The sequence below is a fragment of the Pinus tabuliformis genome, chromosome 7 (assembly GCF_031772625.1).
Source record: "Pinus tabuliformis cultivar Carrire ecotype Pingquan chromosome 7, CPIR1, whole genome shotgun sequence".
Classification (NCBI taxonomy): domain Eukaryota; kingdom Viridiplantae; phylum Streptophyta; class Pinopsida; order Pinales; family Pinaceae; genus Pinus; species Pinus tabuliformis.
In genome coordinates, this window is record NC_142293.1 from 303,245,653 (window position 1) to 303,266,601 (window position 20,949).

A 20,949-nucleotide genomic window follows, 5' to 3' on the forward strand; every position below is an offset into this window, starting at 1 on the left:
TGTCGCTCTCTGCAGTCAACTACCAAACTCTGCGCTCAACTAGTGAAATCTTCGATCAATTGAAAATTCAAACCCTAGGTCTCAACTGCACAAAGAGTGTCGTGCGTGCGGTTAAAACCCTTTAACCGCATGCATAGACCTGTGTGCTTGTGGTTGTGACAGAAAATTGTCTATGACATGCCTGTGGTTGGAAACCAAAACCCTAGCACACGTGCGAGCTTCAGATCCTGCAATCTCGGACCTGTGCAAGCGAAATTCCAAGAACCATCTCAGACCTATGCGAGCTAAACCAAAGAAAAAAGAAGAATGATCATAAAGATGATGTCCAAATGAAGGTCACTTGACTTGTATTTATAGCCATCCATGGGTGTCCAATTTAACTTTTGAGCCAACTTGATCAAATATGCACATGTCAACTTTAATTCAAAAATACACTTTTCCTTGTCCAAATTGAGTGCTTCAATAGTCAAAATTGGTCCTCTCGAAAAGAGGAATCTAGTCCCATGATTGGAGTTTGTCACTGAGCTACCAAAAATTAACAATATTTGGGAAGAAAACTCAACTAATTATTTAGTGTTGAGAAACACAAATAATTAGCTAAGGAAAAAAAACTCCCTAGAGTGAAAACTCCAACGCAAAATCCTAAGCTACCTAGGCTTTTAACATGGATTTATTTTCATCATACTATAATCAGTTTTACATAATCCCTGCAAGGTTGTAGAAATCGGAATATTAGTTTTTGTAGCATCAGATGTGTTCTAGCCACAAAATTTGGTGGAGAGGCTAGAATACATGAGCTCTAAAACCCAGAAATCGTTTCTAGAAATTTAACCTAGAAGTGTCACAATTAGATTATTAACCTTTTTTAAATATTTCGTAAGTCTAAACTTAGGGAATATGGTTAATTAATCAGTCTTAATCGAGATAAGGTGAGAATCATCTAGAAAATCACACAGATCGACTCCAAGATGATCCTAGCCATTGATTAAGATTTAATCTTGGTCGTTGGTGCTCCAATAGTGGATTATAAGAGGAATTCGATGGGCACTTGAAGAATACACTTGAGAACACCAAATGTTCGATTTCCTTGGCAGATCGATTTCCAAAGTAGCAACAGCAAACAGCCAGACAGCCAGAGATCAAAGCAGTGAATGAGGGGCAGGGACAATGAGTCCGGAAGATATTTTTCCAGTTCCGGAGAGTCAGCTACAGGAGGGCCGAGTTTCCTCAGTGAGGTTGCATAGAAGCTTCAGAGGCAGCAGTTCAATTTGGCCAGATAGAGGGTCGATTCAGTTGCTGGAGGTCAGGATGATTTCCAGAAGGGACCAGCGAGTCATTCTCATAGGTTGGATTTGGTAGACGGCTTGATCAGTTGCAATTCCAAGCAGAGCATATTAGTGGCTACACAAGCTTGACGCACAGGCTGACGCAGGGGGTTCGTGGAGACCCATTCAGAGCCAATTTCGGAACTGGATCAATGCCGAGTGAGACAAAATTTGTCTCACTAATTTTTGTGGCCAATTCCTCCTATAGTGGATTGCTAGTTTGTGCATCCAGATTATACTCAAATTTTCACTGCTACATAATAATAAAACTTTCATCTGTTGCACCGGTTTTCCCACATTGGGTTTTTCCAAGGACTTTTGTCCAAAAACAACGGTGTTAATTTTTATGTGTGTGCTAGAATTTCTCAGTTCCAGCGCTATTTTATTTCCGCAGTTTTTATTTGTGAAGGTTGCAGTGTGTTTATTTCGATGTTTTTGTAGCAATAAACTGAATAATTAATTTATCACTTAGAAGATATAATACCAGTTGTTTCAATAGGATTCTGGTTTTGGAATTTTCACATGGTATTAGAGTGTGATTGATCAGCCGGGAAGCTCAGAAGCGAAGAGGAGAATGTTGCTGCTCAGAGGGAGAAGCAGGCCGAAATTCTTGATGCAGCGCAGTGCTTAGATAAGAAGGTCGAATTGTTGGGTCAACAGTTCGATTTTCAGTTGTAGAGGTGCAGAAAATTCGATTTGCCCAAGAAAGTGATTCCCGTAGTCAAAGGGCGCAGCTGCAGCTCAAATTTTCATTGAGAAGATTTTTGGTTCGACGCAGAGGGTTTTTGCATCTGCATAACCAGCGTCGGGTGGAAGAGAAGAGCACACACAGTTGAGGGAAAATCTCTCACAGGTAACTTCGAGTCTCAGAAGTTCATTTTTTTCCTTGCAGTTTGGCAGTACTTGTGAGCGGCTTCTCACTCCAGAAGGGAGTGCGAGTAGCAAAGCAGCAGCCAAGCAGAAGGAAAGGGGGGATTTTCGACATTTTTCGAGATGGCCACTGCAAAGCTTAGAGATCAATATAGGTTGGATGGATCATCCAACTATGTCATCTAAAAGACTAGGATGTCCTTTCTAGATGAATATGGTCTGAAAGCTTACATAGATAATGTGGTGGCAGTTCCCCAGGATGCAAACCAGCTCAAGGAATATAGAAAGGAGATAGCGGGGGTGAAGCATTTGATCCTGGATGGAGTCTTGGACCATATTATCTCACATATAGTGGCCAAGGGAACAACGAAAGAGATGTGGGATGCTCTCTCCACGCTATATCAGGGCACTTTCGAGCAGCAGAAGATGTTCCTAGAAGAGAAGCTGAGATGCATCAGAATGCAGAAACGGGAAGGCATAGATCCCTTCCTCACCGGGACTCAGGAGGTCCGAGACCAGTTGTCAGTTGTTGGGCAGCGCCTCAACCTTCAAAGCTAGTATGATTGGCACTCAACAGTGTCTGAAAGGATTGGCAAGTCTTCGTCCAAAGTATATTGGGCAAATACAAGCTCCCAGGATGGGAAAGAATGTGGGTTGATTTGCAACAAGAGGAGTTGAGACGAGCTTTGTTGTAGAGCTCCATCAGTGGGAGTAGTAGCAGCAGATAGAAAGTGGTGAAGCAGGAGGAGAATGTGGCCCTCGCATCAAAGGGTCCCAATCAAGGGAAAGTGGAGCAGTGAAAGAAGAAGAATGACCTGTCAAAGGTCAAGTGCTTCAGATGTGGTGAGTTTGGTCACTATAGCACATAATGTCCTCTCAGGAAGAAGGACAAGTCGGAGAAGCAGGACTGGCAGGCAACATAAGCTGAGATCGATAAGTTGTCCTCCAAGTTGGAGGAAGACTTCGCGATGATAGCAACCATACCTCCAAGAGCAAGGTGGGGTGACTTGGAGTTGTAGCCCCAGAGAGCTACATATTTGGGCAGGGTCCTCGAGGAGTCCACCTCATGGATCATTACCTTGCTACGGGGGCCCACAGTATTCAGTAGCAGGATGGATCAATGGCAGTTGATGCAGTCAGTACCAGAGTGACAGTTGCAGACTAGTAGCAATCAGATACTGAGGAGCGCAGTGCAAAGTTGGTAGCAGTAAAGAGATGCATAGTGCAAAGTCAGCAGCAATGCAAATATTTAGTGACAGTGCAGAGGCTAGTAGCAGTGAAAGACTCGGGAGACAAATGCATCATACTGAACACAGTTGATTCAGTATTTTGGATGCTTCTCAGTTGTAGTAGCAATAGATGAGAGGTAGTTGCAGTGCAGATGCAGAGTTGGCAGCAGTATGGCAAGGTCTGCAGCAAGCATTAGAGTTGCGCAGTGGTTAGTGGACAGCAGCAACCAGACATCAGCAGCGTAACAAAGATGATACAGAGATAGAGTGTTGTCGCAGGGTGTGCAGCACTAGAACAGATTCCTCTCTAAGAGGGAGTGTTAGTTTTTGTAGCATCAGATGTGTTCTAGCCACAAAATTTGGTGGAGGTTAGAATACATGAGTTCTCCAAAACCCAAAAATCGTTTCTAGAAATTCCACCTAGAAGTGTCTCAATTAGATTATTAACCGTTTTTTAAATATTTCCTATGTCTAAACTTACAGAGTATGGTTAATTAATCAGTGTTAATTGAGATAAGGTGAGAATCATTTAGAAACTCATAGAGATCAACTTCAAGATGATCCTAGCCATTGATTAAGATTTAATCTTGGTCGTTGGCGCTCCAACAGTGGATTATAAGAGGAAGTCGATGGGCACTTGGAGAATACACTTGAGAACACCAGAAGTTCATTTCCTTGGCAGATCGATTTCCAAAGTAGCAACAATCAGTTGCCGGAGAGCCAGGGATTGAAGCAATGAGTGAGAGGCAGGGACAGTGAGTTTGGAAGAGATTTTTCCAGATCCAGAGAATCAGCTACAAGAGGGTCGAGTTTCCTCAGTGAGGCTATGCAGAAGCTTCAGAGGCAGCAATTTGATTTGGCCAGATAGCGGGTCAATTCAATTGCTGGAGGCCGTGAAGATTTCCGGAAGGGACCAGCGAGTCATCCTTAGAGGTTGGATTGTTGGAATCACGATTGTCGTTACACCAAAACTCGCGGGTGTTAGTAAACGAACGCATCGCCAGAGTTAATGATCCATGAGAGGCGGTTAAGCACATCGCAAAACACACGGGGAGCGTTGGTTTATCCAATGTCCAACAATCTCCCCCCCAGCACAAGCCAGGTGTGATTTGAACTCGAGAACTTTGGCTCTGATACCACTTGTTGGAAATACTGAGAGGGGTGGTGAATCAGTGTTTCTTTTCAATTGTTACAAAGCTCCAAGTACAAGGACTACTGCAAACTCAGCTTCAAGGATCCACAAGTTAGCATTAAAATATAGGTATGAAATTTCTAAGTTACTGTCACAGATCCAATGTATTGCATGTCTAGTTCTTAAAGTTTATAACTAGCGTAAGGTGAGTTCGAGCTTCATAGGCTTGTCGACCACAGAATTATGATCCTCCAATCTGAAGTTCCAACCCTATCACAGGTCCGAGATATGTTTACCACAAGTTCGTGTCTTCCAAGTGTAGTTGTCCACTGTCCCGAGCTTCTTCAGGTGAATGTTCACACATCTATCTCCACTGTTCTACAATTCCAAGCCACAGCAAACTTGCAAATCCGAGCTCCTTATCAAACTTGAATGATAACCCAACAAAAAATAGCCCAAACAGCAAACTTTTATGTTCTCCCTAGCCTCTTGTCTTTCTGTTCTCGTCTCTGAATTCTTCACCAAAATTAATGGCTGGAATGAGGAGTTCGGACTCATTTCTGGTTTTGATCTTTAATGAATAGACACATCTATTGGGTGAAGGAGTCGACTTGCACATGTAGGCTCATGTCGGCCAGCATTACAAATATATGCTTTTTCACTTGTAATAGGTCGTTGGAAAGGGGAAGATATCCTCTACGAACCTATGCCAGTTTCATCTTCAATTAGGGTCATTTACCATCAAGAAAATTATATTTGTGAAAATGTCATCATGATTTTATCCATGGCAGCTTTTAGGATTTTATCTTTTGGACAATGCCAGGGTTTCTTCTTCATAGACTAGGCCTTCAAGTTTATTAGGATTAGTACAAGACATTTAGGGCTTAACATTAATGGAATGGACCTATTAGGATTGGGCGTCATGAGCATCATTCAACAAGGTATTTAAGGCTTAGGGCATCCTATTTGCCAATCAACATTTATTCATGCATCATTACATAACGATAAGGGCTAGGGATTCATCAATGTGTATTATTGTGACTAAAAGGGTTTCATGATAAGGATTTCTTCATTCATCATTAGATCGTGCATCAACAATATAGGGCTTGTCATCATATAGATAGGGATATAAATGTAGCTACGGAATTTGGTATATGCATCATCTTCATGCTTAGGGTTTTCTCCTAGGGCTTGCATGAGGTTAGGGCAACGTCACAAAAGGGTTATTCATGTATCACAAGAATATTTTCCATCTCAACAATGTCATATTGACATTAATGACAACTTTGACCAACAGTCTCCCCCTTTGTCATTGATGACAATATTCTTGCCCTTTCAACAATTTCTCCCCCTTTGACCTCAATGGAAAGTGGGGTGTCCAAACACTCCCCCTATCAAGTTGCTTCTTAACATGTTGCTCCATCGTATTTTCTTCATCAATGATAGTTCTCCATGATAGATATGTTGCTCCCCCTATCATGGTGCTCCTTCTTCTTATGTTGTTCTTTGCAGCTCCCTCTGTCATTATGTTTTTCTTTAATTGACTTGCTCCCCCTAAGCCTTTGCATGCCTTCATGGAAATGGATGAGGTAGATGATCAACCAACTTCCCCTGCTTGCATAAACTCCTCTAGCTCTTCTTTTTGCTCAAGAAAGATCATTGCCTTATGATCAAGTGGAAGACATCTTCAACAATGATCCATCGAGAGATATGCCTCATAGCACGATGGTTCATATGTGACTAATCAGGGTTTCATAGGGCTCTCCACGAATAGCTTTTGCAAGAATAGTCAAGAATCACAAGCTCCCCCTAACAGTATGCATGGTCTCCTTTTTGGCAGAATTTTATCATCAAAAACTTGGAATATCACATCTGCCAAAGATGTACACATTAGATCAACAACATGAGTTGATGCCTTGAGTGTTCAAGAGGCTTTCTGATCCAATTTGCTTCCTTCTCCATACTTGTGTAACTTTCTTTTCTTGCTCGGTAGTCATGCTTTGAGCTTGTTTAGGAACCCAAGTCAAGTTACAATCACGAGCCATATGTCCAATGTTATGACAATTGAAGCATTCCATCTTGTTCATCAATGAGGAATCATGGATTCTTCTTGCAAGGTTGCTTCTAGGAAACTGACGGGGACCATTATATATGTCCTTGTGGTATGCCCTACAATCCTTTGCCATGTGCCCAAAATTTGTACAAGAATAACAATAACCAAAAAATATACTTTGGTACCTGGAGGATGGAGATTGCCTTGATGTACTTCTAAAGTCATTATGTCTTGCAATCCTTTGATCACATTTATTGCCTCTTGCATTCTTGACACCATCTGCATATCTTTTTGGAGTAGGTTTCTTCCAATGTCATCTTGAATCTTCTCCTTGCCTTTGCTAGAACTGGGGGGATCAATATTTCTTCCAAACTTCTCCACATCCTTGTTGTTTGAAGCATTAGGGTTTGCATCATTTCTATTTGAGGATTCACCTGCATAACCAAGACCTGATTTATCAAGAGGAGATCTTTAATGACTTAGGATGTCATCTAGGGTTTGAGAGCTCTTTAGACTCTTGTTCAGATAATCAATTTCTTTCTTTAGGAGATCAATTTCTTCTTTCATCATCTTGCATTCTTCATCCTTTTTTGCTAGATGGTTCTCCATTTCTTCCTTCATCCTTGTTGCTTCACATGATTTGGCCTTAAGTGAGGTGACATCTGATTTTAATTTGGAGATATCTTCATCCTTTTCTTCAAGTTGACAAATCATGGTATTTCTTTCCTTTTCTGCTTCATCAACTTGTCCTTCTAGGAGTGCCAAAGCTTCCATCACCCTTTCAGCTTCTTGTGCTTGTTTCTTTGCTTCTTCCAGCTAGGAATTAAGGGAGGAGACCTCTTCCTTGTATTGACCAATTTTCGCTTCAAGTTTGTTCAAGTCCTCGTGTCTTTGTTCAAGATGGCTTGAAAAAGTGTCTTCCCTTTTCTTTTCTTTATCCAATTGATTTGTCATAGATATGACTTCTTCATGATGCCTTTTCTTGTTTTGATGAAATTCCTCCTTAAGCTTGGTGAGCTCCTCATCTTTTTCTTGTACTTGAAACTTGAAAATGCCAACTTCCTTCCTTGTCTTTTCAAGGTCATGATCACCATCTTGTGCTTTCTTCTTAAGCTCCTACGAGGATCAAATTTGTCTTCTTCCATGCAAAAAAGTTTGATGACCCAACCAATTCGTTGCTTTCCTTACAAAATGAAGTCATTTTGACAGCAAATTCAATCATAAATATAAAGGTGCTTACTTGTCAAGTGAAGATGCTCCTTGATGACAATATCTTGAACTTGATGCCTTCTTGATTTTGATGATGATGTTAATAATAGAGGTTTTATTCTTGATGAAGATGTCTTCCTTCAAAAGTGATCCCTCAAAAAGAGGGAGATCACCTTGATTCCTTGATGATGATGACAACGCCTCTTCTTACTTCACTTGAATGTAGAGACCTTGAGATGCTTCAAAGTGTAGTCCTTCTAGGTAGGGTGCTTGAGATCTTCTTTGATGATGATGTGTGAGCTTCTCAACAATGCTTCAAGTGAGAAACCCTTCTTTTGATAAGTTAGGATTTTGAGGTCTTCTTTGCTTGTACTCGGTCCTTGTGAATGTCTTCTTGATGGTACGATGTCAATTTTCTTATCTTTCTTGATACTTCCTTTTGATAGTCCTTCTAGTGCTTCGGCTTTTGAGTGTCCTTCTTTTAGCTGCATTTCCTTGTCTTGTCACCTTAGCTCTGAAACCATGTTGAGAAATCTAGGGCAGCCATATTATGTGATTTCTCTTACTTTGATAACTGCTTGTGATGTATTTTTGCTCATCTTAATTAGGTTCTTTTTCACCTTAATTATTATTGTGTTATTTTCATCAAACAGCTACCAAACCATAAAGAACAGTGAGACAAAAGAACACAAGATATAGGCAATTAGCCAGGGCCAAAGCCTCTCCACTTGAGAGGAAAACCCACAAGAATTCTTCTCTTCTTATAGAATCTTCAACTGACGAATTCCAAGACCTATGACCCTTGACCAAGACCCTCCACAACCAAGCCCCATGATGAGCTTTCCTTCTAGCAGTTCCTCAGCAACTACTACAATTTCGACCTTCAGAAAACTCTTCTGCCCAACAAATTCCTCTACAACTTCGACCAGCAGATTCTACTGCAACTTTGACCTCTCCCGCAGATTCACAATTTCGACCTTTTACAGCTTCAATGCAGCTTCACAACTTTGATGCAGCGTCACAATTTCGATGTAGCTTCACGACTTCGATACAGCTTCATAGCTTTGATGCAGCCTCAGAATTTTGTCTTGCCCATTAATTGTAGAAACCCTAATAAAAGAGAGAGAGAGAGGCCCAAAACTTAGATCTTCTTCTTCTTCTTCTTCTTCATCCTTTTCCAGCTTATATCTTGAGAAGATCGAACTTACTTGAGAGTGTGTCCAAATGAGGTCGAGTTCCTTCTTATATATAGGCCTTTGAGGGGTACGAATTGCTATCTTTAGGCCGACTTGTCCCTTTATGTAAGCCGACTTGATCTTTGTGCCATGACGAGGTCTTTGGACGGTCTTTTGACTCAAATAAATTTTCTTTACATTATTTAACATGCCCAAAAAGGTCTTTCATACATGACAATGACTCGATTGACTTGTAGACTCAATGACAAGCCCTAGAAGCACTCAATGGGTGCTTGACCTAAAAATAAATCTCCCTTGAGCATGAAACCCATGCCTCAAGAATAACAATAATAATTTTATTTTTCTCGTTTTCATTAAATACATAAAATCATGATTACATATGTCATTATGAATACCGAGCCTAGTTACATATTTCAACACTCCTCCTCAAAGTGCTTGAAGGATCCAACGCATCTCCTAGGCCATGCGGTTCCTGCAAGTCTACAAACCTACATCTCCACTCCCTCAACTCAAGCATGCTCAAGTCAAGTGTAAGCGTCCATGCAATCAATCAAGCAACCCCATGTTGTCTAGGGCCCAATGCCCTCCTCAAGAATGCCAATGGTCCTCCTCCAATGTAACGCATCCTCCAAGCAAGCAACCTCCTCTCATGTGTGCACTACATGAAGAATGTCACACCCCATAGGCCCCCAACACTCCATGGAAGATTGTCATCAAAACATCCATATAAGATCTAGGAATAAATGAATAAGCCACCTCCAATATGCATATCCATCATGGAACAACTAAATGTCAACCATACACCATGCACCCCACATCAGATAAAGCACCCCCAAACATTGTGTAAACACTTTCGGAGTAAACCCAAAAACTAACATAAAAGTAGTGCAAAGATTTGTAAGGTGTAGTGTGTCCAAGTATGATAAGATATGTGTTCTACTGAAGTCCCATATGCTGATTTAAGATTTTGTAATATATTAGTGGGCCCAATAATCTTGGGATTGTTTCACAACTAGTAAGAAAAGCTAATAGATGTCAAGACTGTCATCGTAAGGTTGTTCCACTAGGGGCACCTACCTGTAATATGCAGTCATTTCAAATTTAGATTTCAAAGATTCAATGAAAGAATGCCTACAAGAAGACTCTCTCATCATTTGCATTTATAAATTTGTTTAATTTTTTATGTTAATGTCTACTTCATATTATTGCTAACTTGCTAACAAAGTTCTTCTATTTCTTACTGTTTTCCTTCTTTGCAATTTGGTTTGTGGCTCATGATTTATTGAATTGTCAAGAAATCATGATGCTGTTGGAAAGATAGAATAGGTCAGGCATGTACATTATGCTACAAAAGGTGACTCCCATTTTTGAGGAATTATTTAAGTGTAACGACTCTCAACATTAACCTTTGAATGATTAATGCATCCATGCTTAATTACTTCTAAATTATACAAAGCTTAGATGAACTGTAAACCATACGGGGAAGCAAGTATATTGCAAACTCTCTTATGCCATAAACTAAATAAACAATGCATGGATCGACAAATTGCAACATTCTCATGTTTGTCAAAACTTGAACAACAGCAATCTTAGTCAACATGGCACAGTTTCTAATCTATTGTTACCACTAGTTTAACAGAAATTGTCACACATGTATGCTGTAAATCCCATTCCATCACAACGTGCAAATTACCAGATCAAAAACAAGAATTACCTGTCTGAAATAAAAATGAATCGTTGGTTAGCTGGATCCTGGAGGGCTTTCCTAAGTAAAATACGCTCTGCTTGGAGCATGCTTGCTTCTCCCCAGTCTACCTGGAATAGAACAGCTATACTTCAATAAGTGGAAAAAAGCAACCTAGACAGTCCCTAAATTAATCTACAATTAGAAAAATGACTTGGGTGACACTCTTATATAGAAATTCAGGAAAAATCAAAATCTTTAGCATGAAAAGGACAATGCAGATAGGCCTATCTTCAATGCCGTTTATAGGCTCAAAAGGTGACGAATGTTAACCACTTTAGCCACGGCAACATTTCATTACCGAGGGAAAGTCATTATTCCTCATATTATTAAAGTAGCAGCACAAACCTGTATGCTGCCACTCAGCTGCCGCCTGTAAAAATATGTACAGCTTGTAGTTGCTTTACTGTATATAAATCCTGGTCTGGAATGAATATAAATTGAAAATGTAGCCTCTTCTGCCCCCTGTACAAAGGCAAGTTATGCAATTTAAAAAATGAACACTGCAGATAAATACGAATTTTAGAATGTCAACAGCATGACTGTCTGGCAGATTCTATTCAAATCACAATCAGGAAGACCGTGTCAGTTTTCCACTTTTTTGGGGTACAAAATTATTTCATCTTCAAAGCAAGTTCACACAAGCCCCAGGGGTTGATCCATGGATAGGATGTAAAAATCAGGTCAGATCCCCTGAATAAATGACAGGGATGATGCAGGAGAAAGGACACTTTTCACTAAATCAGGCAGTTGATCCAGCATCAACATCTCTGTGGCAACAAGGATGGTAACAGCAAAATCTCTGGAATTGCAGGATGAACATGCAGCACTGTGGAACAATTATGTGCCAGTTTGCATAGGAGTCATGTTGATGAGAATGATTCTTTAGCATTGTCCAAGAATCCAGCCTTGGGAGAATACACAGCACGTTTTGGATATAAATCCATGTTTACTTCTGAGACATAAAATCCATAATGCTGGTAGAAATCAGTATGGAAGCTAAAGGATCCAAAAAACGACTCATAGCTTCTTGAGGCAGGCAATTAAATAAGGTACTAAAGTGAGAAATGCATAAATATCTACACAGGACCCACAAATCTGTATGCTATGCTGAAAGGAGGAAGAAACAATATCACAATTAGTAGGAAGAAACAATATCACAATTAGTAATAAAGTGTCCAAACTGCTTATACACAAGAGGTATGAACCGATGCTGAATTGCTAACAGGTTTTAAAATGTTTGGGTCAGTGAACCAGTGGAGGAATGTTTCAAAAAATGCTGCAAAAGATAAGAGCTCAAGGCCTACAAGGCTTTGTCATGTTTGATTCTGTGAAGTGTCTGGCTAGCCAGAAACTCTTAAATTTCTGAAGAAAAATTTATCCGTACCTTTCAAATTCTATCTCAAATCAGAGCCATTCTGTTTAGCTGCAAAGTTCAGGCCAAAGAAAGAAGTCCAAGACAGATAGAACCTCTGGAAATTGATAAAACTCAAGCATGGAGATTTTTGGATGTCACAAGAAAAGGGACCCCAAATTTCAGTAGTGCAGGAGCACTGTACCTTTTGGAGACTCAAAAAATAACTTTTAAAGCTGGTCTGTGGATGGAATCAAACAACTATGCAATACTCAGGGCTTCAAAACTTTTGTAGTGTGCTTAGCAGACAAATCTAAAAAAAATTCAGATCTTTGGCAACTCCAGTGTGGTAATAAATTGGATGAAGGGCATCATTCAAATCTCCAATATCGCTCTCAGGGCCAGTCAGAGAACAATTGAAGGAGATGACAAATGCTTTTGAAGCCATATCATTCAAGCATATTTTTCCAGAGCAGAATGGGGAAGCAGAGGCTTTGTCAAAAGAAGCACAACAGGTTTCTGAAGGCACCTTCATGAAAGAGGAGATCAGAGAGGGCTACTCTATTAAATCTGTTTCAAGAATCTGAGTTTGGTTCATATGCAGTTGGAAGGGACAGTATTTGACTCTGATTTTCATTATTTTATTTATGTTCTGTTGAAGCTACAAGTGACAAGTTTATATCTTTGTAGTACTGTTAAAGAAAATAGCAGGACTCGTGTGGTCTGTCTTTTCTATTTTGATTTGTAAGGAAGGATGTAAAGGGGCTGTTTATGCCTTTTTCGTTGCTATGGACTACACAGATCTCATTAGGACAGATATGAGGTCCATTGCAGAGGCATCATGTACATGATCAATGTAATTTTAATTCAACCTATAAATAGAAATGGCATTTTTTCTTTGGAAAGAAAAAGTGGACATAAGACCAAGCCCAAGAGATTAGCTCAACCAGTTGTTCCCAATATGGTTGGGCATTTGGCTAGTTCCATGCAAGCTTGTGCCCAATTTGAATTACCCTGGATGAAATGTACTAGTCTACGCTGACAGGTTTACTAGGGAATCGGGATGTTGTCGACAAATAGAAGGAAGCAACCCTTGGGTTTCCCTGCAAGGTTTTCCTTAAAAGGAAAACGTTCACAAAAGACCTGTTTATTGTCATTGCTAAAGGCTGATCTGCACAGGCAGACAAATTGAGGTGTCTGGTCGATACTGGAGAATAAAGGTAAATTCAAGAGTTTAAAGGAAGCATTTTCAAAAATGAAGATCATTTATTGCTCCGATTCACTGTTGGGGCCTTAACTTTCGACATTATGGTATTAACAGTTTGATGATTCACTGTCGGGGCCTTAACTTTTTGACATTACGGAATTAACTGTTTGATGATTCACTGTTGGGACCTTAACTTTTCGATATTATAGTATTAACTGTTCGATGACCTTATGATAGTTTTGTATACAAGTGGTTATCAAGGATATAAGTCTGATAGGAATTTTTTATGCAACCAAATTTGCCCTTCGGATGGCTGCCTTTCTGTCATGCCTTTCTTTAGTATGCATTAATAATTTAATTAATACATACTCCAGAATGTGGTGCAAAAGAAAAGTAAGAGGAGTTTTCCCTGCCCATCTGGAAAGAGGTGGATTCCACCAGGTTTTTTCATTTGAAAAATTAAACATATATATATTAATGAATGATAGCAGAAGATAGCACCCTTGCTGAATTTTTATACGTGAAACTATGGGGCTGAAGCCACTTGGGGGCAGTCGTCAGGAGTTCAATTCTTGTGGAGATATATAATTTCTGAAATTCTGCACATTGCTAAAATGGGGACCAAAATTTACCTGGAAGAAACGTTGCCAAACAAAATCCAGAGGAAGACGATTCCTTGCGATGAAGAGGAAGGCGATCTTGGGTTTGGCAGGGGAATCGAAGTAATTGAGCCGCAAATGCGGCATGTAATTTGCCTGAAGCAAAAAGATCGTTAGGGTTATACACATGAATCCTGAGATCACAGTCCTCCATCTGTAGCGTTGATGCTGATGAAGCTTCTTCTTCATTGTGAGCTTCTTCAGAGAAGTAGTTCAGGGCTCCCCATCAAACACAAGAACAAATTTGCAGAGGTCCGATTTTGGAGAGGATGACGGGGAGCGTCAAGGTCTGAGTCAACATGGAGCCATCCCAGCGTACCATATACGCAAAAAAGGGCCGCCTGCTGAGGAATGTCTGTGTATATACAAATGATATGAAATTAATGGATGAGAAAGATATGTGAGGGTTGAATGTAAGTTTCACCATGATAGTTAGTGGGCTCGGTGGCATTACAGCTAGATATGCTGAGCTATGTGTGGGGTATATGGTGGCTGGGATTTCTTTGTTTCTGGTACGATGAATCTATAACATTATACTGTACTCTTCCTCCACATCCTCCTCGATTTTTTTATTGATTTTTGGAGATTCTGACGTCGAAGTTCGAAAGGCGGTGGTTGTCCGTTCCCAGATTCGAAACGGTCCTCGTTGGTCAATCCTAAAACTCCTAACTGACCTGTTTAGATGCAAGTTACACAAACGGTGGTTGTCCGTGCTCAGACTTCGTTGAAACGGGCCTTGTTGCTTCACATGGAAGAGATCAAGGAGATTTAAGTGGATTTGAAGCGACGAGATTTATTTTCGATGGAATTCAGTGTACTTCTGAATCTCTTGAGCAAATGAAATATGAAATTTAAGCGAGTGAAATGAAATGATAATTTTAATGTGTGTGAGATTAAAAATAGGTTATAGGATTATCAGTTTTTTTTGGTAATTCAATCATTTTTTATTTAAATTGATGATGAATTGGTCTGACGTTCCAACAATTCCCTCGTTGAAAAGACAATATCAAGAAACCGATGCTAACATATTCTCGTAATTTTCTTTGATAAGACAATATCAAGAAACCGATGCTAACATATTCTCGTAACTTTCTTTGAGCACGCGATGTGCATGTTATGACGGTCGGGGCGGATGGTTTGCACACCCCCCGACCCGTTTCGAATCCTGCAGCGCTGCTGCTGCAGCCCATTTGCCCGACCCGTTTCGAATTCTGCAGCGCTGCTGCTGCAGCCCATTTGCCCGACCCGTTTCGAATCCTGCAGCGCTGCTGCCGCAGCCCATTTGCCCTGACGCTGGTGTTCATGTGTGTCCATGGAGATTAATCAATGATTTGACGGTTGATTTGACGGTTTTCAACATGGTTCTGACACGTATTTGTAATATATGTATAAAAAAAAGAGGGCCCATGATGCTTCTATAGGGAACTAGCCCCGCCCATTTTTAAAAACTTTCTTTGATAAGACAATATCAAGAAACCAATGCTAACATATTCTCGTAACTTTCTTTGATGTCTTTGAACGCATCACATTCCAAAATAAAATGTTTGTTCGATTCCATGCCCACCTGTAAAATGTACACACCCGTTCTTCCCAAGCTTCTTTATGCCTTTTCCACAGCGATGTATCACACGAAATTAATACGAGTCAGTGCTTAATTGAGCAATAAAAACCTTTGCCCTCCACAGAATGCTAACTCCAATGAATTCTTTTTGTTGCAGATCACTTCTTCAACATAGTACTTCTTCTTTCTACCAATTCTTTTCCCCAATTCCTCAATGTAGTACCTATTCTTTCTACCAAGCTCTTTTCCCCATACCCATTTACGAAATTTCTCCCTAATAAAATTTTTTAATTCTTTGTTATTTCCCAGAAAATTATTAGAATAAATATTCTATTTTTGTATCTATATATAATTTTGTTTCCTCTCTATTTTCTGTTTTTTATTTATACGTTTATTAAAAATAACATTAAATAATTTAATAGATGAACAAATTAATTCAAATTTATACCATGTGAAATTATTTATACCTTCATTAAAAATTATATTAAATAATTTATTACATGAACAAATTAATTCATATTTATACCATGTATTCACATGGGAGATATACAAGATATTTAAATATCTGCTATCATTTAATTTTAGTTTTTAATGTCATTATGTTAACTTTTAATCACTAAATCAGAGTGTAACATGTTCATTGGGAAAGATACCAAAGACCAATCTCCATCATTTAATTTAAGGCTTTAATATAAAGGCTATGAAATTTGAGCGAGTGATTTGTTAAATTAGGAAATTAATTCAACACGTGCGACAGATACAAAAGATTTCGGTCTCTTCTATCATTTAATTTTAGGTCTTCTGTATCATTTAATTTGCTTTTTAATGTCATTATGTTAATTTGTCATAATTAAATATAATGCAATATGTTCACTTGGAAAAGATACCAAAGACCGGCTTTTTAATGTCATTATGTTAATTTTTCAGCACTAAATCATAATGCAATATGTTCACTTGGAAAAGATACCCGAGACCGGTTTCATCATTTAATTTAAGGTTTTAATGTAATTAGTTTATCTTTTAATTGGTAAATCATAGTGTTAACGAATTTCTTATTTTACATTTAATTTGAACATTATTATTATAACTGTTTAGGTAATTATTTTATATTTAAAATGTTTTAAGTTTCAATTAGTTTTGAAAATTTTAAAAATATTTATAAAGTTTATTAAAGTTTTGAAAAAAATAATTATTAAACTGAATATTTTGAAAATAAAAAATATTTTTTGAAATTTGAATTTTTATTTTATTATTGATTAATTTTATGGGGTTATAAATAGAATTTGTAAAAAAATAAAAATTATTTTAAAACTCAAAAATCAAAAAAATTCTATACATTACCAAGTATCACAATAGTATACATATCAAATTTCAAGTGTCACATCAAATTTCAATATTTATGAAAAACGTGTACATATCAAATCTCAATATTTATAAAAAACCGTGCACACATCAAATCTCAATATTTATGAAAATTTCATTTCTAAATAAGTGTATTAAACTCATGTTTGAAATTTTAATTAATGTGTAACTTTTAAAAATAATTTACAAAGTTTGCTCAAGTTTTTAAAAAAATTAACAATCACATTTTATTATAATTGAAAGGAGGTTATATTGTTTTTGTTTTAGTGGAAGCATTTGACTTTTAATCAGTTTTGAAATTTCTTAATAATTTTTATAAAGTTCATTAAAGTCTTGAAAAAATTAAATATTAAACTAAATATTTTGAAATTTTTTAAATTTGAAATTATATTTTTTTATTGTCTCACTTGTGATTTCATGGTGTTTAAAATGAATTGTCAAAAAAAAAACAAAACAAAACCCTTGTATGCAACCAAGTGTCATAACATTTAATAAAAAGTACACCTATCCAATCTAAATATTTATGAAAATGAATTATCATTGTATGAAGTACCAAACCAAGTGTTATAACAATTATTTAAGAGTACACCTATCAAATCCATTTTAATATTTATTTTTACTATATAATTTTATTAAAAAGATATACAAGACAATACATATAATTATTCATCTATTATATTATATTATTTTCAATTTGGCAGTTTTTAATTTTTTAATTAATAATTGGATAATGAATTTAATATAAAATAAATAACAACATATTTTTAATTACAATATTCATTTAAATTAATTTATTGGCATATTATTCGTGATGATGATGATGATGGTTAACGTCCGCTGAGACCAAATAATGATCTATCGGACCTAAAGAAACAAATTATCTATTTTGATTTAAGATTTTATTCCTATGCTCAAAAAGCTTGGAGAGAAGCCTCCCGAGCTCACTATAATTTTGACATTGTAAAAGGCTAGGAAGGTCAGTATTGTAACAAAGATTGTGAAACTGAGATCTAATTCGTATAAACTATTTATTGGCATATTATTCGTATAAACTATTTAGATTTCTTTTTAAATATAATTTATTTATTTATAAAAAAAAAATATATTTATTTATCATATAAAGAAAATATTGATGTTGTATTTCAAATTTTATATATTTATAGTTTTTAATACAATTTTTTACATCATAATAATAATAACAATAATTTAATTTTAAGAGATACAAATATAATATTATATGATATTATATGTAAGTCTATCTTAAATTGAGGGTTATGATTACTATACAACATATTTTCTATATACATGGTTTTGGAGGTTTTTAAGTCTATAAACATTTAAATTAATCTAAAGTGGTTATCAATTACTTTTTACATAAGAAGCATGTATTAAGTAGCAACACTGCATATTACACTTGTTTTATGATATTCTTTTTTGTGGTTTAATATATGTGTGTGTGTGTGAGTGAAATTATTTTATATATACATTCACTTTTATATATAATATTAACCTATATAATCTACTTACTTAATATAAGAAAAACATCTAAAATAATTATGCCACTATCTAAATAAAATATTCCTACGTTATAATGGGAAATTTTTAACACAATCCTTCTTAAGTCTTACTACTAGGACTCCAATGTTATTGCAACAACTACAAAGAAATTTAATAAACACATCTGTGATTTTCTATCACTTCCTATACCAATATAAATATATTTTTGAAAATGCAATCTAAGTTCTTCCTCTAAACTTTGGTTGCATTTGAGTCTCTTCCTACATTAATAAATTGATTTCTAATTAGAACTCATATTATAGTCTCAATTTACATTTATTGCCTATTTAATCTATTAATAACTAAAAGTCTCCAAATACTTGTAAATATTTTTCTATTGTTTTTTTCATAAAAATATAAAATACCTAAAACTTAACTATTCCTTTACTAACAACATATTTAAAATAATATAATGTGTTGATAAGAAAAAACAATGTCCCTTCCATTATAAATCTTTATAGCTCTTTGGTATGCCCCTAAGTCAACGCGCATTTTCATAATTAATTATGTGTTCCTTTAACATTATATAATGTTTTCCTTTCAAACATTTTTACCTACCTTTAATAGCAAGCTTGATTTTATGGACGACTTGTGTAGGAGTCATGTAAGGTAAACAAGTTGTCAAATATTGCAAGGTAAACACTCATAAGCATTTGTAGATGCATTAATTATTTAAGAATATAGACAACAAACAAAAACCAATTGATGTTATTTGTTGTGTAAATTTTTGTTATAAATTATTTTAATTCAAAATAGAAATTTCATTTTTTTAACTAAACACTTATTGAATCTTAACTTTGTGAATTCAACTATAAAAATCTCCTTACTTAAAAATTTTGACAATTTTATTTGTTTTAAAATTCTAAAGTAGAAACCTAAATTCAAAAGTTGAAGAAGATCTAAACTATTATAATGTCGCTTACAAAATGGAACCTTGCAAATCATAAGCTCTAATAATTTAAAAAAAAATTAAGATCTTTATGCATGGGCATGAGAAGAATTTTTATACCTCTATTATCAATTACATTTTCCATTAGAGGCAGGTAATAATCAGCGGCGCTGCATATTAGGCTTGTTTAATTTAACTTTTTATAGGAGTTTTGGAAAGGGGTGAACAAAAATATGGAGCAAATTATATAATGTGTAGGTTTTATTAGTTGTATCAAAAGGTATTTGTTACAACCTCATAAGATGGTGGATAGATATGTTTTTTCATCTTTGTCTTGAGGATGAACCACATTAGATAGTTTGAAATGTCAACCTACAACTAATGATGTGATTATTCTGAAAGACATTATGAATAACCTCATAAGAGTAAGATGTGTAACTTCTTCTATGCTCAACATGAAGTTGACACTTGGCATTTTAAAAAAATATCAATAACAAAACTTGTTTCAATGTCAACTAGAAATAAAAACATTCAATGAACATTTGTGTGTCGAGAGACGCTCTCTAGCTTAGTATGGTAGAGATGTTCTAATGTTCAATATTTTGACTTAGTCAAAATAAAATAAAATAAAAATGAAAAATGAAAAACATCCAACCCAGTATGATAGAGATGTTGGAATGTGTTGTTTACCAACCTAGATCCATCTTAACTCTAGATCTACCAAGTGTTGAGAGGGATTAAATATCTTTTCACTTTAAAAGAGTCTGTATCTCAAGAGATTTGATCCCTCTCAATGCTTGGTAGATCCAGAGTTAAAATGGATCTAGGTTGGTTTAGTTATTAATTATAGATATATTTATTAATTTTATGTTTTTTTTATTTTATTTTACTTTTAGTTTTATGTAATCCGACTGAGTCAAAATGTTTTGTTGATAATTTTGTTTGACTGAGTCAAAATGCTTATAGGACACTACATTACATTACAACATCTCTACAATACTAGGTTGGAGAGCGCCTCTTGGCGCAAACATTTTGACTCAATCAAAATAAAATTAAAATTAAAATTAAGAAAAAAAATATAAAATTAATAATTATTGTGCCAAGAAGCGCTTTCCAACCCATTTTAAAAGAGATGTTGTAATGTCTTGTCCTATAAACATTTTGATTGGGTTACAATAAAATAAAAATCACCTTATGTTAAAATTAAATTCTAAGCTATTGTTGTTTTATCATTTTTTGTTGGGTAGTTAAGGTAAATTTGAAATAAAAATAAAAATAACCCTATGATAAAATAAAAATTCTACGTTATTTTTTTTATTAATTTTTGTTGGGTAGTTAAGGTAAACTTGACTTGGTCAAGTTACTAGTGTTTTTTGAGCTCTAGGTTTATGAGACCTCATGGTATTGCCCATGGTATTCATTTAGAATATAGCTTATTTAAAAGGGGAAATTAAACAAGCCTAGATCCTTGTTAACTTCAGATCTACCAAGCACCTAGAGGGATCAAATCTCTTGAGATGCAAATATGTCAACCTAGATCCATCTTAACTCTGGATCTACCAAGCACCAAGAGGGATCAAATCTATTTTCACTTTAAAAGAG

General features: G+C 36.2%; 1 protein-coding gene across 2 annotated transcripts in view; it reads right to left on the reverse strand.

Moving 5' to 3' along the window:
• LOC149247067 (glycosyltransferase BC10-like) overlaps positions 1 to 14,508 on the reverse strand; it is a 150,816-nt gene extending 136,308 nt beyond the window's left edge. The window contains exons 1-3 of one of the 2 annotated variants that reach the window (XM_089458116.1): positions 13,952 to 14,508; positions 11,107 to 11,223; positions 10,729 to 10,829 (exon numbers count right to left, since the gene is read on the reverse strand). In XM_089458116.1, coding sequence (XP_089314242.1) covers positions 10,729 to 10,829; positions 11,107 to 11,223; positions 13,952 to 14,167 — 434 coding nt within the window. In that variant the 5' untranslated portion in view covers positions 14,168 to 14,508. The remainder of the gene's footprint in view (positions 1 to 10,728; positions 10,830 to 11,106; positions 11,224 to 13,951) is intronic. The other variant, XM_089458115.1, reaches the window with a different exon arrangement.
• Between the last annotated feature and the right edge of the window lie 6,441 nt (positions 14,509 to 20,949).